This window comes from Candoia aspera, chromosome 6 (genome assembly GCF_035149785.1).
Source record: "Candoia aspera isolate rCanAsp1 chromosome 6, rCanAsp1.hap2, whole genome shotgun sequence".
Taxonomy (NCBI): domain Eukaryota; kingdom Metazoa; phylum Chordata; class Lepidosauria; order Squamata; family Boidae; genus Candoia; species Candoia aspera.
Genome location: NC_086158.1, coordinates 56,731,142 through 56,753,781, shown reverse-complemented (window position 1 = coordinate 56,753,781; position 22,640 = coordinate 56,731,142). Strand labels below are relative to the sequence as shown.

Here is a 22,640-nt window from a genome sequence, read left to right as displayed (position 1 = left end):
AGCTATTTTCTTGTACAGTGCTTCTGAAATAAGACTGAGGCCCACATGTCCTAGGCCTGTAGGATACCTGCCTGTTTTAAAGGGAAATTTCATTCTCTTTTTTAAAGAAATATAGTGGCCTTAATAGATTTATATTATGTTCTGTAATGTTGTTTCTATAGCTATCTAAATGCTTCAAAAAAGTGTACATATTATATTAAAAATAAATAAGTAATAGAATTAAATGTTCGCTATGTTTACTGTCCCAGATGCAAGTGAGATTGAGTTGCAAACAGCTACTTAATCTCTTAAAAATCCAGATAAATGTGATATCTATTACATATCAAAACACCAAAAATCTATTCCTCTTCTAAAAAAATTAATTCTGAAAAACTGCCAGATCATCCTTAGAATGACTAGATTAGTATGGTAGGACATTTTGGAGTTCCCCATAATGTTTAGCCTCCAAAGATAGAATGTTTTATATATGCTTGGTACTTACTATAAATTTGTCAAGATATAAAGCTCTAGAATCTCTTTGCATATTTATCAATAGCCTAGTATTCAAAGTGACTCTAGGCAGAATATTTCACCTATGCCATAGCTTTGGATATAAAAACATCTTCAGATTTTTAAAACATTCTTTACACTATTTCTGTCTTGAATCAACACAACATTTGAAGGAGAATTTCAATAAAAAGATAACTTTTTGAGGCATTTTTCACAACTTTACATAATAGCATAAATCTTCAGTATGATTTAATGTATCTGAAATTGGACATACTTTTAAAAAGCAGATTAACAAGGGATACTAAGAATAACTGAGAAACATTTTATTGATCAGGATCTATATTTGAAAAACTTTAAACATATACTAATAAGTTAACCAACAAAACATGATGTAAAATTTATCCCATTTTTGGAAGCAAATAATTAACCTTTCATAATTTCACTGATACAAGTGCCAACAACAATAACAAATTTGTCCTACCTGGGCATTGGATAAAGGACCATTCATAATTTTTTTCTTTAGGACAAAGGTTGTTGTCAATAATTATTTCAGTAGAATGCATCCCACTGAACTTCACTGGCCCCCTTGCTGAACCTTCCACACAATGGCCTTTGCCTGTATTACTGGGATCATTGCACCATCCACATCCTGGATGTTCCAGACACTGACCGCAAGTCCTCAGTCCTGAGCAATTTTGAGCTGTAATACACAGGGTAAAGAAAAGTCAGTAAACTCTGAGTTTTTGTGAGAAGGCTTTAGAACATTTAAGGACATGAAATCAGATTAGTATCATTCAACGTTACTATCATTGTCATATTTACAAACTGTATATCTCTATGGCTATAGAAGCGTAGGATATAAACAAAACAAACAAAACAAATGCCAAATTCAGTAAGCCCATATAAAATACTTCAATACAATCTGTGTGTGTGTGTGCGCGCATGTGTGCACGGGCGTGCTTTTGAGTCAGCATTGATGCCTGGAGACTGCCTGGACTAGTAGTTGCAGTTTTCTTGGCAAGGTTTTTTGGAAGTGGTTTGCCATTGCCTCCTTCCTTCCTGGAACCCAGAGATCCCCAAGCTCTTCAACTCATCAAACCTTTCTTGAAGTTTCAGATTGTTCATTGACCCCCAAACATTTATTATACAAAAATAATTTAATAAATACTACTTTAACTAATAGTACTATGAATAATAATAATAATAATAATAATATCAACCCCTTTGGGGTGACCACTTTGGAAAACCCTGCCTTAACCACTACACCACACTGGCTCCTTCAAGTCAGTTTTTGGCTCCTGGCAACTGCTTGGACTAGTACCTGCAGAGGACCCCCAAACTGTATACCAACTTTGTCTGGGGGTGTCCAGATCCAGTGGGCCCTAAAACCCACAGCCACTCAGTCCTACTAAGGTTGAATTGAAGCTTGTTCTTTCTATCTTTAAGGGAAGGAGAACTACTGTAAAGCCATGTCCCCCCTACTCCAAACAACCTAAGCTGGTCCAGAAATATAATATAATCATTGGTATCAAAGCTGCTGGAAAGATCATGGATGGATACAGTAGCCCTATCTGAAGCCCACCAGAGATCATCTTTAAGCACAATAAATCTGGTCTCAGTACTTCAAACTCAGTTGAAAAGAGTCTAGATAATTTGTTTACTCCAGGGCACTGGGACAGGCAAGACAACCACCTTCTCAACAACCTTCCATAAAAATATGTTGGAGACCAGATGAAAATTGTCCAGTATTTTTAGATCCAGTGATGGCTTTTTAAAAAGAGGACAAGCCATCATTTCCTTCAAAGCAGTACTAGGGGAGCACCAACTGGCACCCAGTGCAGCTCCCCAAGTACTGATGTTAGATGGGTAACTTGAGAAGCACCCATAACTACTTGAGCCACTGCATTCTGGACCAGCTATAGCTTCTAAGTTCTCTTAAGGGCAGCCCCACATAGAACACATTACAGTAGACCAGCAGAAAGGTGACTGTCATGACCCAGGCTCAGGACTCAGATTCTGAATCTGAATCCAAAGAAACTGCTCCAGCTCAACCTGAGGAATGTCAGCCTCAGGAGACATCAAGCCCAAAGTCACTTGAGGCTGATCAAAAACAGGCACCACCCTGGATATCTGGAGCAGTCAGATAGGGATGATGTAAGGCCTCCCAGTCCCTGCACCTGGCAAGTAGAGAGGAGAGCAGAGACGTTTTGAGTCCCCTTGCCAAACAAGGGAGTAAATCTCTTGATTAGTGACAGCTGGCTGCAGCCTGATTTAAGAGACAGCCCTGACCCATGTTTCATTTGTGGAAACAATGTCTGATCTTTGGCTCTTGTGTGATGTTCCTATGAATCCTGTTTGTGTAAGAAACCTTGAACCTCTGGACTGGCTGACAACCCTGACCCAGTTTTCAGAACCTTGGATTGATTTTGGACTATTCTTCTGTGTGCTCATATTTAAAAGCCAATCATTCAGGCAAGTATCTGAGACTCTGTTTGGTTTACATGCTTTGACTGTTATTATCTCTTGACCTTGAGTAAACTGTGAATTACCATAGCAATTGTATGTGAGTCAGTAGTGAAACCAGAAGCAGGACAGTGACTAAGGCATGAGTAACAGTGAATAAAAGTTCCAATTTCAGAGGTGGAGATAAACTGGTACATGAGATGAAACTGTGTGAAGGCCTTCCTAGCCGCAGCTGTCACTTGGCCATCAAGGGACAGCAGGGCCCCAAATTATGAGCCATTTCCATGTGGGGGAAGGCAAACCCATCCAGAAAATAGAGGTGATATTTCTCTAGAATCAGATGGTTTCTAAATCGAAAACTGCTTTGTCTTATGGGATTAAACATAAGCCTGTTCCTCCTTATCCAGACTGTTAAGAGTCTCCAGATACCTAGACACTGCTAGCCTAACCCATTTGATGTAAAGTTGAGTATCAACAGTGTAGATGGATAATAAACCAATGGCTTTGCGTAGCTGTTTAATAAAGCCCTGAGGAGCTTCAGGCTCAATCTCTTCCTCCCATCACCACCAAGTAGAACCACCACTCCAGGAGGGAGGAGAATTACAGACAGTCCTCATTTAGAGACTGTTCGCTGTTACAACAGTGATGTAAAAGTAACTTTACACCCAATCCTCACATTTACAACCTTTGCAGGCCGTTAAAGCAAAAGAAAGCTGAAGTAAGATCATAAGCACACTTGTAGTTTCACTTAGCAACCACTACACTTAATGACCAAGTTGCCAGACCCATTGTGGTTGCTAACAAGAACTACCTGTACTGTGTCACAGTGCTCACCTCTCCCCGACTTGGAAGACTGTCCAGAATGTATACATAATTTCCTTCGTGATTATAACAAGCAAGTTATATAACCATGTTGAATCTTTGAAGCTTATGCTGTAAAGTAAGTTCCTAGATAGAGTTCAGTGTCTAGAGAACTGAAATTTATTGCCATGCTTGGTATGGTCTGATAAGATCTATACTTTAGATACCCCCTCACCCCACTCCACAAAGCAACTTATAGCTTTCCTAAAATTGTCCTTAGTTGCCTTTCATTAAATAAATAAATAAATAATATCTTACTCTGTTGTTGGCCTCATTGTTAATATGCAATCAAACCGATTTTCAAATGAAAATCAAAGCAAAGTTAAAGTTTCATAATACCTGTGTTGCATTATCGGCTGATTCTTATAGAACACCAGTTCTATGAGGAAGAACTTCTCAGTTTATCTGTTGGTGAGTATATGAATTTTGGTGCTAGACTTTAGACTTTTGAATTAAACAACTTGCTTTTCTTCTCCATTACTTCAGTTTTTTCAGATAAATGCATCTGATGCTTACAATATAATGACACAAAGTCAAATAAAAGCATAATATTTTGACAGGCACCATAAAGGATCAGATAATCAATACAAAACTGCTGGAAACTGACACAATTACATCCTTAAAAGAACACTGTTCATGTTCTAAAACACTATTAGGGAGAAGTATACCAGAAAATTTGCCTGTAAAACAACCATCTGTAAAGAGCCAATTTACTGCTTATTTCACATGAATTAAGAATGCTATGTACACCCCCTTTTTATCTGAATTCAACTTTGACTTTGATGAAAACGAATGCATAAAATATATATTAAGAAACAGTTTATAAATGTCCTTATTCCATTCGAAAGGTCATTTGGAAATGGTCACAAAACAAATGCACACAGTCCAGTTCAGCATTAGTCTATTTAGTTATTTAAAGAGGACACAGGCAGCACCCATACCAAGCCATAATATTAAAATGCTAAAAAATGTCACATATGTCATGAAGTCATCAGGCAAGGACGTCATATCTGATGCAAGTACAGACATCGCATCATTTGTCATTTACTCCCCTTGTAGATACCCATGTAAGACAGTATACAAATGGAAGTCCTAATTACATTGGAATTGCATTTATACAGATGAATGGGAAGCAAATTATTGTCTTAAAATATTATATTTAAATATGACTCTATACCAAAGTACATGAAGAGTTACTATTTTAACTTAATGAAAAAGGAAATGTCATCACATTATATTTTACCTCACAGCATCATTAAGCATTCTAGAGCTTTATATAAATGAAAAATGAAAAGAACATTATGTTAAGTAACAAAACATTTGGATCAGTGAATAGTGATGGATTCTTATATTGATATGTTATGATGTTGTATCATTTTATTCTCTGTGAACTGCTTTGATCACTATGTACTGCAGAAAACACCATATACTCAGTGAAGAGAGCTAGATGGTGGTATTTACATAGGCTTTTGTTTCTACTTTGTTCAATTTGTTCTCTCTCAGATGTCTTGTGACTTTGCACAAACAAGTTCACAATATGGAGCAGACAACCCATCTCTCTTAAAGTTTTATTCAAGTACATTTCTAAATTAAAGTTATGGTAGCTGACCCAGAATTTTTCTTAAAAGAAAACAAAATGCCCTCCAGAACAGCAGGCATGTTAAACCATAGTGCAAAACTAATACAGGGTAGAATGGTAACATCCTGTCTTACTATTAATTAAATGCATTTGAAAAATAACTGATAAACCAATATTTACTTTTGGCAAAAATATAACTAAAGAGCTAAAAATAAATACCTTGGCAGTAATCTATTGTTTTCTTTATAATGCTTAAGCTATGTAATGCTGTATTTTGAATACAGGTAGTCCTCACTTACCAACCTCAATTGGAACCAACAACTCCATTGCTAAGTGACATGGTCATAAAGTGTGAAACATCACATGACCACACTGGACTTACAATGTCAGTTCTGGCTGTGGTTGTTAAGCAAATTGCCAGTGGTTGTTAAGCACAATGTCACATGACCACTACTTGCGATTTCCTGCCAGCTTCCACATTGACTTCGCTTGTCAGAAGCCAGCTATGAAGGTCACAAATGGCTATCACGTGACCGCAGGATGCCGCAACTGTCATAAATGCACACCAGTTGCCAAGCACCCAAATTGCAATTACATGACCGTGGGGACACTTGGACAGCCAGAAGTTCAAGGACTGGTTGTAAACCTTTTTCAGCAATACCGTAACTTCGAACAGTTGCTGAACGAGTAGTTGGTGAGGACTACCGTACTAATACATCTGATGAACCATTAAAACATTCTTGAATATAAGTTCTTGCATAAAAAGCCAGTGAGCTGAATTTCTGACAGCACTTCTTTGTTATTATGTTCAAAGGAAATATAAATATGACTATGGATATGGATATGGATATATGGATGGATAAACGTGTATGTGTATGTGTGTGCATGTGGCACATGCATGCAATACTTTACAAAGTATTGTCATATCAGAAGATACGTTCATAAGGATGTAGCTAATTGTTCCTTCAATTTAAAGAAAGTACTTTTCTATTAGCCATGCAGTTGCATCTTACAATGTTTTATTCCATGGGACTCTGCAAAGAAGTTAAATTATACCATTCAATGAAGAAGCTTTGTCTGTTTCTTTGTCAGAGTTAATGAGTTAGCTACTCAGCTGTAGTCACAAACTATAGTCCATAGCTGGACCTTTCCAGTAACTTCCAACAACTGACCTGATTCTACTTAGCAGAAAGGCAATTAGTTCACTGGATGTTACATTGTCATTTTTTTTTTCATGGCCAGGACAGAAGGTTTAGGAGTTAACAATATTTTTGGCCTGTAAGTTTGCTGATTGTATAAATATAGAAGGACCATGCTTAGCGTATATCCTTTATTTATTGTATTAAATTTGTAATTATTTTTTAAAACCTGCAGTGACAAAATCAGATAATGGACAATAACAACACAGATAACACTTCAAAAAACTAGGTAAGTGCTTCATCCAACACTTCTTTACTGTAATTTGTCCTTTTAAAATCTTGTTTTCTAATTTACCAATTCTCTTTTTTAAAAAAGATTTGTTCAACATTCTTATTCCTAAATATCTAAAATACTTGAACCCTATTAGGTTTATTTTATATGTATATTTTATAGTCTTGTCTGACATGACAACTAAATTAAACAGTCTTCTATTCTTTTTTCTTTAAACACAGTAAAATAGGGTAGCCTGGGTAGGGTAGCTACCCAGAAACAAATATTAAATATAGAAATTTGCAAAAGCTGAATTCAAAAATAGAGAATGCAGAGAACTGCCTTCTACTGACAGGAAATAGAGTAGACCTAAGGCATCCAAGATTAATTCAGTAAATCAAACAGGAAAGAGCAACATACTTTTCAGAACACACACTAACAATATTTATGCCTATTCACACCTAGTAGCATCAGTTGTTTGGGACTGATTAGATCATAGCCAATGGTCCAATAGAATATCCAGAAGCTTCACATCATTTGCCAATTTCCATTATCAATTTCAATTTTTCTACAATTGAAATGGGCTCTTAAGGTAGAACAAAACAAAACAAACCTTTCATAAAACTTTGTGAGTGGAAGGGAGAGCAATGTCAAATCATCACACTTCCGACCCCAGCCCCAAACCTGAGTTACAATAATTTTCTGGATTTCTAATTTATCTAAATCCTGTTGGGAGTATTTCACTACCGTATCTGAAACATGTTGGAAGAAAGCAAGAAGCTAATCATTTCTATGTTATGTTCAGCACAATAAAGGTTAACAACCGTGGGTTCTCCAGGATAGGGATTAACGTTGCCTGGCAACCAAAATGGAAGACAGATATGTTTCAAAGATAAAGATCCATCTTTCTTGTACCCTAAATTAAACTAACACCTTTAAAAGGTTAATTCTAATCTCTTGGGGGTTTTTTCCAATCAAACTTAAACAAAGTTTCAAAATTTATGGGCTATGTCAGATCTCTTTAAAAGGATAAAGCTGCTAGTAGGTCAGAAGAAAAATATATACCGATGATATAAAACTCCACAATTTCATCTGGCCCAGCTTGAAAATGAGGGACAACAGTAGAGAAGCAAATGGATCAGAGAAGCTAATGATCAGTGAACTAGATTAAGGTATTGTTGCAATTGAATTCTGCTTTTCAAAACAAATTCAAAACATGATTGTTGTTCATATATTATTTGAAGTAGGAAAAGGAATAGAACTTTCTTAATCAAAATGTGTGTTTGTGTGAGTGCATGGAAGCATACATAGCACCTACAGAGACTACTGAGGCCAGCTACACATTTTGATTATGTGTGTGTTTGTGTATTCAGGCCTCTTAAAATGTTTGCCCTCAAACTGGATTGTAAAGTGTAAAATAATTTTAAAGTATGTGTTTTCTCAAAATCCAAGGGATGTTCAGCCTTTTAAGAATAGTAGAAAATATTCCTTCATGATTATGGCATTTTTATAATGTTTGCAACTCAGCAAGCAAGCTATGAAGCATGTATACCTGTTAAAAAAATAAAAAATTTAAATAGGAAACCAAAGAGCTATAGAATGCAAGTTTCCAGTTCAGTTCTATGTTCAGATGCTTGTGTTTTTGAAGTGATTATATCTTTTATTCACCATTACCCTTGGGAGCTTTATATTGGGTCATATCATTGGCCTATATGTTAGTTCTACCAGCTTCCTTAGCTTTCAAGAAGAGACCTAAAGTCCTACTGATTTTGAGACTTTCTTGAAACAAATTACTGAGCTGTGTATGATTACCTAAATATATACAGGAAAAAAATAACTGGTTCAAATTTAAACAGGAATTAGGAACATTTGCTTTAGCTTCTCCTTATCTTTCTCCTTTTCCATATCCTTCTTCTTCTTTCCCTTATTTTCATGGGAGTAGTAGTACATGACAAAGATGCTGGTAGAATGAGATAATGTCTGTACGTCGGTAACCACAAATGCACTGTATAAATCACAGCTTCTCTTTCTTAGTATGATAATGTAGCCTTAAAACCACATAATCTAAGAAAGTACTGTAATCTCACAAGTTGGGGAAACTCTTTTTTTTTAAGTAATTTTATTAAAGATTATACTTACAATAGTAAAAACTAATACAAACTAAAAGAAAGGTATAAAAATAGAAAGTAAGAGTAAAAGGTGCAAAGGGAAAAGAAAAAGAAAAGATGTAAAGAAAAAAGGAAAGAATATAGTAAAGAAAAAGAAAAGACATATATAAAGAAGTGACTTCCCACCTTCATTACAACAGTTATAAACAATTTTAGTAACTTATCACCTCCTCTTAAATTACAGCAAATGATCTCTTCTTCCCATATCCCATCTCTTACCTATAATCAAATCCGTAAAGCATCATCATTTCAGTCCCAGTGTCAGCAAAAGTCCATTAAGGGTTACCATAAATAACAACGTATCTATTTTAACCTTGATCAGATAAACCAACTTTATATTCCTTTCTTTTACTTCTAACAATCTTAATCTTTAGTCCATTCAAATAATGTGTAATGATTGCCCTAGCCCAAATACTCAGACTCACAAGAGGCTGCTATATGAAATCTGATTTATTAAGGAACTAAAGGCAAATACAGAGAAAGCTGAGAATGAGCAAAAGCGCGCCAAATACAAACTTAAACCCTTGGTGCAAACGTATCCTGCCTCCCTTGTAACAGCCCCGCCCGGCACAGGTGCTAGCAATCGTCAGAGTTGCTAGCCTGGGAAAGTAACCTTGAGCGCAGTAGATAATGCAAATACATTCCAGAGCAAAGCCAAAAGATAAGTACTCCCATCCTCCCGAGAAAGATGAAACACGCATCCTGCTAATGACATGCGAAACGTTACGATGTATCAAAGACATTGAAACGGCGAACATGACATAATGTCCTAGAACTTGATTTCTTTTAATTTCTGCTTTATCCCTCCTTACAAGATTCCTCAGAGTTTATGGTTTGTATGTCCCTTTTAATTAGTGAAACATCAGCCAGTTTCTTTTGTATGTCCAGTGTAACATCTTTTTCCATGTCATTCTTGTAGCCTGTCATTTGTAAATCCACTTTCAACTCAGTCTTTGTCTTGTCAGGTAAAACTTTTTCCTCTTCCATAACATCTTTTAGACACAGTCTATCCACAGAGGCAGATATCACTGTTGACATTATTAATATTAACTTTTGACTCCATTTTTCAAAAGTTTCTTTCAGTATATCCAGTGTTAGAATATTTTGAGCCATTCTGTAACTGTTAGTCAAGTTAATGTGTTGTTCTCCTTTAACTGAAATCTTTAGTTCCCTCTAGTGTCTGATTTTTAAAATCTTATCTTATTATGTTTAACAAAAATTCAAAACAATTGGACTTTCCCACAGGAAATATTCTTTATAATTAATTTCACAGGAAGGATTCTTTATAATTAATTCTAAACCTTATTTCAAATTTATCTGGACCCTTAATCTGTTTATAACTTTCTAAAATCAACGTCTTAATTAGATTTTTGCTAATTAAGACTTTTTTGCTATTTATTTCAACTTTTTAAAAGTTCTTAAGCTTGTATCTAAAAATTTCCTTCATTAAGGATTGAAGGCAGACTCACCCAGGCTGGTTTTCAGGCTGGTTGATTCAAAGCTGAAAAGTAGTTAATAAGCAATTTTCGAATGTGATTGGAAAAGGAAGTATGCGAACTTAGTGTCCTTTTAAAGGTGCCAACTGTGGTTTGAGCAAGATAGCTATTCTCTCATCTCCCAGTGTTCAACCTGCCAAAGACTGATCTCTTCATGAGCACTTGTGTGTGATCTCCTGTCTTCTCTTTGTCCAGAGGAGTTTGAGGAGCCAGTCTACTCACTGGCTCTTCGTTCTTCACCACAGTCATAGGCTCCGCTTTTCATGGAGCCATCTTCAGTCTACCATTTCTTCCTCCAGAAGTCCCACAAGTTGGGGAAACTCTTAAGGATGTCCCACCAGAAAAAATGAAAAACTGAAACACATGAAGAAACTAAATGCTCTGGAAAAGGTTATGGTTGCTGGCTGGCAGAAACCCTCAACAGGAGCACTCTACCCTATGCTATTCCTTTTAGCATTCTTATTTCCATTAAGTGCCATAATTAAGTACGATCATTCATATCAATGCAAATACTTACGAGAACAGGTAGTAGTCTGCCACTCTAAACACTGGCCATATGGAAAGGAGATGATGTAGGCATTCGAGTCAACACATCGTTTTGTGCTGCTACACCACATGCATTCCATGCCACTGCTGGTACAGTTGGAACATGTTGTCCTTAAAGAACATGGTTTTTTGCAGGGCCTAGCATTTTGATTTGGACTAACTGAAGGAAAAAGAGAAGAACAGAAAATGAAAATTCAATATTTTTGCTGAATTATCATGTTTGTGTGTGTGAATCTGTATCTCTGTGTACACTTTTTTCTTTTTAATTTATAATCCTTTGCTATGTTTGCACAAAATTATATGTAATTTAGTTTTACAGAATTTATACTAATTTACAAACTTTCTTCCATGCAGCAAACATTGATTATATCTGTCCAGATTGTGAGATCTTCAAATTATTTTACTCGGGCTCAGTTACTAGCAAATGCGACACAACAGTATTTACATAATAAAACAACATACTTGAATATATTTTAATAGATATAATAAACCATAATTTATACATAAACACTAATTATTTATTTTGCAGGTAATAACTTCACATTTTGTCTAAGGACATGACTTAGCAAGTGAGGCTTGTCTCCTGGCAACCATATTTGTAGACAATCCAAATGCAAAACAGAAAACAAGTGAAACATTTTAATGCACTGGGTTTTCTTTTTTCTCTTTACCAACACAATACATTCTGTTTTCCTTAATATGATGCATGGTTCATGAAATCAAAATACAAAAGCTTAGTGTATAACTAAAACAAGTAAAAACAGTTAGCTAATTAGTTAATGAGATGCTAACAAGCTGACTTTAACATTTGGTGACTGCATGAGCAAATGTTTGCCATCTTGACCTGTCCCCAGTACTAACTCCAAGCTGTTCCAAGAATATTTCAGTAATCTCCTTGATCCTGTCCACCCACCTTATCTACTGCCTTCATTTTGCCAAACATAGCTATTTCCTCTAGGTCATTATGCACCCATTCCACCTATCCAAACTATGTGAGTTTCTGCTCGCTGATCATTGCCTCCATCTCTTTATCCCACCCAGGACCAACTGGCTAGACATGCTATTGTATACTTCTAAGACATCTATCTTCCTTCTCTCACTGTTTCTTAGTGTCCAGCTTTCACAACCATCTATTACCACTAGAAAGATCACTATTTTATTTTTTTATCTTTCTTGCCATAGAGATCCTTATCCTTCATGATCTTGTAGAAGTTTGTCAAATGCAACTGCAGTTGAAAAAGCCTGTAAGTTGATTAAATAAATTTTTCTGGGATTTCTTTGATCTTCTTAAAAGTGTCTTCCATTTTCCTCTCAACATGTTCCTCTGTCTGTTAACATTCTTAACTGATATAACTGTCCTTGTCCTTCTTGATGGATGTTTGAAGTTTACATTCATTTGTTATGCATCCTTGTTACCCAAGGCTTTCATCTTCCATCTTTCTCTGGCTATCTTGATACTTTTTCTAAAAGCTACTTAGATCTTTTCCTTTTTTTTTTGTTTGCTTGTTTTCAAGACTTTCTCAAGTTCTCTTTTGTATAAGTGCACCATATTCGTGCCATACATTCATCTTACCTTGTGATTCTATATTTTTACTGGCACCTCTAATCTCTAATTTTCTAAGATTAATCCATATAGTGCACACCATTTATTTATGCTTTGTTCCACACTTTGCACCTGGATGTGTTCCATCTGACTGGGTTGCACTTCTGCAGCTTCTATTTCCTATTATATAGTCTATTTAATTCAAATGCCCATCTGCTGAGGTACTTGTGTGGAATCTGCATTTATTAATCTGCTTGAAGCAGATGTGGACGATAGAGAATAATTTTCACAAAATTCTATTACTCTGTTGTGTGAGGTGCATGATGTGTGAACCTAGTCTAAGATTCTAGTTAAAACCCTTCAGAGAAATAAGATATATATTTATTTCTTAAATATATTATATATATTTAAGAAAACATCAATTTATACTTTTTAATTTAAAGAAATGCAATTCAGCAGCTGTCTCCTAGAATTTAGTCAATACTCATTCCATTCATTATGTGATACTAAATACATGTAATGAAAAGTATTCCAGAAGTTTATTTGTCATATAGTAAGCTTTCTTACCAACAGGTTTCTCACAAACAAGGCCATCAGCCTTGGCTGTACAAGGATTTGCTTTTAAACCTGCCACTTCAGCCCTTTCAAGATAGGCACAGAATCCAGAATCATTTGGTTCTCCTGGAAGCCACTGCAATGTCGTATTAGTAAAGGGAGACATATCGTCCCATCCCCAGTAGGAGATGTTAATCTTGCGTAGACCCACCCAAGGAGATATTTTCTGTGAAGGAGAAAGCAAAAAGGCCATAATCAAACATAGATATTTTTATTACATATAACTTCAAGCATGTTAATGATGTTTTGCACAACCATCTGCCATTATGTGGAATATATACTTACTGTACATTAACCACAATTTACTATTTATTGTTATGTCTTCTTAAAAATGACTGAAATGTATAAAACTATTTGCTCAAGATTAATTCTGGTCTATTTTTTCTAACTTCAAACCAAATACACATACACAATTTCCCCTTGACAATTTGTTGCTAGTAACTAATAATAAAATGAATGAATGAATGAATAAAAAGCCTGAGAAACTAATAAAGATAAATACTAGAGATTTGCAAAAGTCATTCATTTGGGAATAGAATAGATATCCTTTTTGTTCTACATACACTTTAAAGGATGAGTGCTAGAGTAGGTAACATGGTGGACACCTTCTTTGCACTCAGGAATTTATTTGTTTGTTCAATTTATATGTCACTTCAATTATCCAAGTAACTCTAGGTGATGTACAACACATTAAAATAATAAAACAAGTAGAAAACAGAAACAAACATATTTATATCTGAGAGTCAGTTTAGTGTATGGTTAAGGTGGTGGATTAGAAATTGGGAGACTGGGGTTCTACTCATCCCTTGGGCATGGAAGCCAGCTCAGTAACTCTGGGCCAGTTATACTGTCTCAGCCCAATCCATCTCACAGTATTGTTGTGAGAAAAACAGGAGAAACAGACATTATGTATGATGCCTTGGGTTGTACATAATAAAGGTGGGATATTTTATAAGAAATATAAGAAACCAAGAACCAAGGAATAAAATCCCAATATCAGTGCAGGGTCACAAATTGTGGTCCCCAGGGCCTGCTGAAAGAAATATGTATTAAAGGCTGTCTTAATTAACAAAAGGCATGTGGACTGCAAGTGGGGGGCAGTCTTTCCCACAGGGCTAGGGCAGCCACAGAAAATGTACATCTCCAGGGACCCACAACATAATTTTAATAGTTGGGACCTGGAGCTTACCTGTTCTACTAGATCTAATAATAACCAGATGTAACTGGAAAGAAGTGGTCCTACTCTTAACCAGGTCCTGAACCAATAAAGGGCTTTATAGATGATGATCTATATATTGAACTTCACCCAAAGGCCAACTATCAACCAATGCAGTTCACAGGGCAGAGGTTTGACCCAGGTGAAACAAATGCACCAATAACCACTTGTAAACAACTTGAATTCCAATTCTCTTCAAGGACAGCACTACGTGGAATATGTTCAAATAGTCCAAATATAAGATGACTAAGCCGCACCCCCGACACACCAATCTCAATGCCTGAAAAATATGATCCAGAAGGACCAGGAGATTATCCCTATCCCAGTTCTGCCAGAGGCTGTCCACAGGTATAATCTGTGCCATACTTGGTGCACAAAATGGATCTGTGCAAAGGTGTACCTTGCCACAGTTGCTACCTGTTCTTTTGGAAAAAAAAAAATGGGAGGACCCCCTCCCCCAAATTATGCACAGTTCTGTATGGACAAGTACAACTCCATCAACAACTAAAGTTGGTAGGTCTCAGAAATGAAGGACCATGAGTCTACAGTCATTCAGTTTTACTAGGGTTCAGTCTGAATCTATAGCCACTCAGTCTTACTAGGGTTAAGTCTGATCCAGCTCTTTCCCAACCATACACTAAATGCATACAGACAACAAGACAGAACCTCAGCAGCATCATTTGGTTGGCACGGAGTTGAGTTATATAGGAAAGTAATATCTACGTATTGATAAAATCTGATCCCATGCCAGCATGCATTTCACAGGTAGATGTTAAATAGAAGCAGGGAGAACATCAAGCTCTGAGGAACCCTGCATAGAAGGGATCTCAGGCTCAATCTCTTCCTCTTTACCAATACTAACTGGAACCAACCTTACAGAAAGAAGAAAAACCACTGGAATGCAGTGCTCCCTAATACCAATGCCTGAAAAATATGATCCAGAAGGACCAGGAGAGCTTAATCATCCCTATCCCAGTTCTGCCAGAGGCTGTCCACAGGTATAATCTGTGCGATCTCAGTACTTTATATAGGCCTGAAACCTAACAAAAAAAGGTCCAGATAATCTGCTACCTCCAGGAAAAAGCTGCAGCCACACCCCCTTCTCTACAATCTTCCTCTAAAAAGGAACTTTGGAGACTGGTTGGAAATTATCCTACTGAGTTCAGTGATGAATTCTTGAGGAGGGAACATACCACTGCTTCTTTCATGACAGGGGAGACCACCCCATTACTCAAGGGTGAATTCACCACTGCTTGGACCAACCATACTCTAATAGTATGTGGGGATGGCCTTGGAAGACAGGAGGAAAAGCTGCAGCCAGGGGAGTGGTCAGATAAGAGGCATCTTAGCCTGTAGCAGGGATGTGGGCATGGCAAAATCTCAGAATGGACCCTGCCTAGTTTCCTAGGCTATAAAGGCAATGGGGGAGAAATATACTTTCAGACTTGCAAGATTCTTTTAATGTAACCTTATAATAAAATAGAATTAGTTTACCTGGGCATGCTTCTTGTCTAGACTACCTCCCAAGGCTGACACATACTGCGCCATTTCCCAGCTTTAATAAGCTAGGAGGGGCATGGATCTGTTATACAGATGGTCATACTGACACCCCTGAGACTCCTATTATAATGGAATGTGAGAATGACTTGGAAAGATGGAGGGAAGAGATGCTGCTTAAGAAACAATCAGATAAAAGGGGGAGGAGCTCACAACTGAGTAACAGATAGAGAAAGCAACTTAGAAAGGATCTGCCCTAACTTAGCAGGCGGTAAAAAGGGACAGCAGGAGATTTGTACTTTCTGACTTGCAAGGTTCTGTTAATGTAGCCTAAAACAATAAAGTAGAATAGCTTGTCTGGTCATGTTTCCTGTCTGGTTTACCTGGGAGGTCTGACACCTATCCATTTCCTCAAAATTCACAGCTTGAAACTCCTCCCAGATAACAAGGTAAGACCCCACTACAGCCAATTCAGTAGAATCTGTTCAGTCAGAATCAACTCAAACAGATCTGAGGGACTTCATCTGTCAGATGCTTGGAATACTCATCACAGTAGCTCTTATCCACCTGACTTCATTTTAGCAGATACTTTCAATTGAAAAAAGATAAATATTTCAGCATGCTGCAAAAATCAACCAGAATACCTTTCAGTTCCACAATGGACCACATGGCTTCCTAGCAAAAATAAAGGTTGGGTTAGTCCAGCCAGTAGTAAGTACATTTGGAAGTATGTGCACTTGCCCAGATAAAGGACAATGGTAAAGTAGTAGGATAGACAGTATCACGGGGACTTGAGAGGATAGCTAGGAGACTTTGTTATACTCTGTATAGGACCTATTTTGTTAACAGACAGGAATCCACATTCACAATATATTTTGTGACACTACCAATATCACCTCAAAATCCCGTATCATACATACCTCCATATATACATATCACAACAAATCATTAGTCATTCATTTATTTCTTATCAGCATTTCTTTAATTCCAGATGTATTACAGTAATAAAAGTCTAATGTAAGTTTTATCACAAAATGCAAGTCTTACGATAAGTCTTACAATAAAAAAAATCTAAGTCTTACCATATATTAAGTCAGTGTTTCCCAACCTAGGCAACATCCAGATGCATGGACCTCAAGTCTCGGAATTCCCACCCAGCATGGTCATTGCTGAATTATGGGAATTGAAGCTCATATAACTGGAAGTTGCTATGGTTGGGAAACATTGTATTAAATTATGGGAAGGCTGCCTGCAGCCATGACCCACAAACAATGGACCTGGCAAAATGGATGTGATTCTTTTGTTACTTTTGGTCATTTTAGAAAAGGAATTGAGATAATGTTATGTCAGGCACTCATTATATTGTGGAGTCCTTGGTGCTCTCTGAGCCTTGTTTTCTTGCAGACGTTTCATTGCCAGACTAGGCAATATCTTCAGTGCAAAGAGGGAGTGGGCCTTGCTCTCAGTTTATATACCATGGATTGCCCTGCTTGTGTTGGTGGGGGTGTTGTTCTCCCCTTAGGAGTTCTTGATTGGGCTGTTGTTTGCTGCTTGGTTGATTGCCTGAGTTAATAGTTCCTTGATTAGGGTGTATTGTGCTGTTCAATGGTTCATCTGGTGTTAATCCTAGTGTTGATTTTTGCCTATCTGGGTGTTGATTGCTGGCAAGGGAGTGTACTGGTCTTTTGGCTTTTCTATTGTCTCTTTTGAATGGTATGTAAATGTTGTTTACCTCTATGTGTCTGTTGATGGCTGTCATGTTCACTGTTTCAATGTGCACTATACATCATAACATTTCACATGCCATGGCGCTGACGCGCGTTTCTGTTTGGGAAGGAACTGCTATGAAACCTTGTACCAAGCTCTGTATCTATGTTCATTACAATGGAATGTATTTGGGTTATGTGCTCTGTTCAAGGACTTTTCCCGCAGACTATTAGAAGCTGTTAGGAGCACCTGGGATTGTGAACTTGGGAAGATTCTATGGGGGGAGGGATCTCATTTGCACCGAGGGTTTTTAGTTTGCGTTTGGCGTGCTTTTATCATTCTCAGCTTTCTTTGTGATCCTGCATACTATTCTTTAATAAATCAGATATCTTTGAATTCCTGCTCATGAGTCTGAGAGTGTGTTAGAATAGGCAATCATTACATAAAGCTGAGAATCACCAAAGTTGTACTATTAGCTCCTACCAAGATTAGTTTCATGTGAGGGAAAATAGTTAACGATGGCCGAGTCCAAGCTCACGACCGGGGGACTTGAGGAGCCGGCTAGCTTGATGCCCGAGTCGACGGTCAAGAGTGGAGAACTGAGCCTCACCCCAGAACCTTCAGGTTTCCGGCAGGATTCGAGTTCCAGCCCTGAGGTGGAGGAACCTGATGATGGAGGAGAACCAGAGCAACTGGCACCCAGAGAATCGCCCACAGAGTTGATCACCTGGGATGAAACAGGAGAACCCCAGCCAGGGACGTCCCAGGTGTCCTGGAAGTATCAGTTCCCGCTGACCCCAGACGTAGAATCTACCACAGTATCAACAGAGAGACAGCCTAACACGCGAGGGAGGGAGGAATCTCAAACCCCTGAAAGGCTAAGAGTGGTGGAGGCCAAAATAGAATCGATGGAGTACATGTTAAGAAATCTGTCTCTATCATCGGGGGGGCAGGGGAGGCGCGAAGGAGATCCCAGCTTCACGCAACCATCCCCCATCCTCCCATCCGGACCGCCGGCGGAGCAGGGCCAGAGACGCCTCTGGGATGAATCTCCACCCCGCACAGCTCGACCACCAGCGTCCCCACCCCGAAGAGGGAGAACTACTGTAACCTGGGGCCCAACCACTCAAGCAGCCGCCGATTCCGCTCCAACAGGAATGGGGGTGAGAGACTTTTCTGTCAAGTTTGATGGGGATCCAACCAAGTTATCTTTCTTTCTAATCTGTCCTAACAGTCAGAAATCACGCTGAGACGAGGAGTAGGTCTCTAGTGTTTATTACTGCTGCATAAAACAGAATTCTAACAAACTGAAGAAGCGTGAGAAAAACCCAGACAGATAAACCCCAAAAGTTAAGGCGGGTCTGATCTGTGTCTCTTTGAATGGCTGCTTAATTCCTCAGTACTACACATGCGTTTTCCCCCCTGGATAGAGGCCCCTTCCAGCTCGCCATCAGTACTCATGACATCACCAATGCTAAAAGTTACATGAGGCAGTTTGGAGCATACATCCCTTCTGAAGAGGCTAAGATAACTGCCATTGCCACCAAGTTGAAAGGCCGAGCGGCTGACTGGTATGTTCAATTAAGTGAGGCTGACTCCCCTGAATTTGAGTTTTTCGAGGACTTCATGTGGGCATTAAAGCTGCATTTTGAGGATCCTCTGGCCAAGGCAAGAGCTCAGAAGGCGCTGAAGGATCTTACCCAGGGCCAGCTGTCTGTAGCTGATTACGCCCTGGAGTTTAAGGCTTTAGCTGGGAAAATCCCCAACTGGTCTCAGTCAACCTTCATAGAACGGTTTAAAGAAGGACTCAACCGGGATGTCCTACGGTGGGCGTTGTGTAGAGATGACCCAGGGTCATTGTATGAATGGATCTGTCTGGCCGGCAAGGCTGAGCATACCCAGCATACCTTCATGCAAACCAGACAACCTGAAAAACCACCAGCCACCATGAGGGGACCCCGAAGTGCTGCATCTGCTGCCCGGCCAGGCTATAGAGCCTGGGAAGAGGAGAGAGATCGGCGCTATGCGAGGGGTCAGTGTCTCCGATGCGGAAAGGAAGGGCATCGAGCAGCTGATTGCCCAAAAGCCAAGGCTGGAGATCGAGCGGGCAAGCTGCTGGCCAAATCGTCCCCCCCTCGCGGCGGATGACAGCAGCCAAGGGCGCAGCCGACGCTGAGGAAGTATTCTACTTCCCAGGAGAGGCTGAAGAGAGCCAGCGGGAAACGCCAGCCACCTGCCATGAAGAGCGTCTGCAGGCAGGTGGAGGAGGATGGGCGCGAGGATGCTATGGTGAGTGCTGACTGTCCCACTTTAGCAGTAAAAGTGAAATTGGGCTCCCGCACAAAGACTACAGAAGTCTGGGCTTTAGTTGACTCTGTGTGTTCCAGGTGTCTAATTCACCCTGATCTGGTTGCTGCTTTGGACCTGCCTAGCTTGGTCTGAGTGCCAGGCTTCCAGGAATTCTCTGATGTTTTTGCATTTGGCTTAGTTTAGGATGCTCACAGTTTCCCAGTTGAAACTATGGTTGAGTCTGTCCATGTGTCGTGAGATTAAGGAGTTCTCATAGTGTCTTCTGACTGCTAGTTGGTGTTCATGGATGTGCTCTGCTAGTCTTCTGCCTGTCTGTCCTTCATAGTGGCTGTTACAGTCTTACCATCATTTCCTCTACTGATGAGGATGTCCAGAAATGGTAGTCAGTTGTTGTTTTCTTCCTCCCTTGTGAATTTTATTCCATTAAAGTTATTGATGTTATTGATGGTTTTGTGGGTTTCTTCCGGTTGTTTCTTTTGTATTATGACAAAAGTGTCATGTACATACCAGATCCATACTTTGGGTTGTATGTGTGGGAGTGCTATCCTTTCCAGACGCTGCATTACAATCTCTGCTATAAGTCCTGAAATTGGTGATCCCATGGGTTTGATATGTTGGTATATTTCTCCATCAAACTGAAAGTAGGTTGTAAGGCAGAGGTTGATGAGATCCATTATCTTGGGTATTTCTATTTTGGTGTATCTGGCTAGTTCTGGTCTGTTGCGCAGAACTGCAGCCATAGATTCTTTCACTAGTGCCAGATCTATGGATGTGAAGAGACCTGTAACGTCAAATGATACCATGATCTCATCTTCTTCTATTTTTATGTTTTGATTTTCTGGAGGCACTGTAGTGCGGAGTTGATCGAACGTTCACTCTCCTCTGTGAGGTGTCTGAGTTTCTTTGTAAGCTCTTTAGCTATGTTGTATGTGGGAGTCCCTGGTAATGATACAATGGGCCAAAGTGGTATGCCCGGCTTGTGTATCTTGGGGCATCCATAGAAACGTGGGAGGATGGGTCCACTGCTTTTCATCCTCCTCTGTTCTTCTTGTGTAATTTGGCTAATTATATTGTTAGTATTTTAGAATGCTGATTACTGCTAATCATAAAAAAAAACTGTTAGCATGTTCAAGATTATGTTTCACTTGGTTATTTAATTAACTATGTTCATTGAGTCATTTTATATCATTAAATTAAATTATAGTGGTTGACTGAGAAGCAAAACAAATTTTAAATCATCTCTTCTCTGTTTTAAGCATATCACATTTCAATCACTGCACACTTCCTTGCCTAGAAAAGTAGAAGATAAAAAAATTTTGTAAGTAGAGGATGCATATATTGATAGGATACAATCCATCCTCTGTTCTTGCTAACAGTATGGAAGATCCATCACTATAGTGTAAGAACTTTTCAATTGTGTAACAACCAATTTACAGTTTGGAGAAGTGACATTTTAGCCCTTTAAACTATTTCAAAACTCAAGTATTTATCCTGAATCCAGTATGGAAATCATACTGGTCTGGAGATATAATCTTGATATGTTTTGTGATGATCATCATGATGAAAAGAAGAATGAAGGCCTAGATAATTGCTAATATTTTATATAAGTAATAATCATTTTAGCATCAGTATAATAGTTTCGCTAACAGTACTTGCTAACATAGTATTTTAAATAAAAACCCTCCAGTTTTAATTTAAAATTTAAAAATTATATTCGTATTTCCACATATGAAATAGAATCAGGCTGGGGAAACACATTTTATCACTCAAATGATGAGAAATATTTCAGATTAATAGGATTCCTCTGCCTCCATTTTGAAACTTACTAAACTTTCTGTAACAAAGAGGTCATCTAAAATGAAATCAAATGCTCTAAATCATCATGACTGTAGTCTGAAGGTTCCAGCTGGCATATGAGGGAAATTCAAGGAAAATCTCAACAAGTATCTCTGGCAACTGATAGCACATTCAGAATGATATACAGAATAAACAGAATGGGAGATATAGATAGGAATGAAAAAGAAATTACTTTTGGGTGGAGAGTAAATCAGAAGTGTATAATTCACAATAATATTTCATTAGAAATTTTTGATAAGTAAATGATTATTTAATTAAAGAAATGCATGCATTTGTCTCTGTTGGTTAAATAGCACATGTGGATTATCTCAAATTAATAAAACCTCTGTAGTTCAAGATGTAATTCATTTGAATAAGGACATGTTTAATACTACGTCTCTTTCCAGAAATTTAAAAAAACAGTAACAAATGGACCATTTCTTCAATCAGTAACTTATCAAAATGACAAGTCACCAGAAACCAGATACTTAGATTTGAGTGGTTCTATATCATTGAAAAAGGCAATTAAAACAACAAAACATGGTTTGAGACAAAACTCTTCCTAAATTTACCATTGCATTTTTAGGTAGTGAATTTGGAGGAGTAATTTAGTACTTGGGGAGGAGAAGTCCAAACTGATTTATCCATCTTTAGATTAAAATCTTATTTTTTTAGTAGCAGGTATTTAATATCATGTACCTATGAGGTGGGTAATCTTAGGCAAGCCCAAGTATAAATATATCCACATTATCCACAGGTCTTTGGTAATGCATTATTAAATACTCTGCCCCACCAATACTGCAGCCTGTCTCCTCTATTAAATCAATGAGATATTTTTTTTCCTCTGCCCCAACCAATCTATATTTTGCATCATAGCAGAGTCATAAGAGCATAGGTTCAATTA

General features: G+C 38.1%; 1 protein-coding gene across 1 annotated transcript in view; it reads right to left on the bottom strand.

The window, feature by feature from the left end:
• ATRNL1 (attractin like 1) overlaps nt 1–22,640 on the bottom strand; it is a 609,453-nt gene that overhangs the window by 463,709 nt on the left and 123,104 nt on the right. Inside the window, exons 16-18 of the mRNA XM_063307208.1 lie at nt 13,123–13,336; nt 10,984–11,172; nt 971–1,189 (exon numbers count right to left, since the gene is read on the bottom strand). Coding sequence (XP_063163278.1) covers nt 971–1,189; nt 10,984–11,172; nt 13,123–13,336 — 622 coding nt within the window. The remainder of the gene's footprint in view (nt 1–970; nt 1,190–10,983; nt 11,173–13,122; nt 13,337–22,640) is intronic.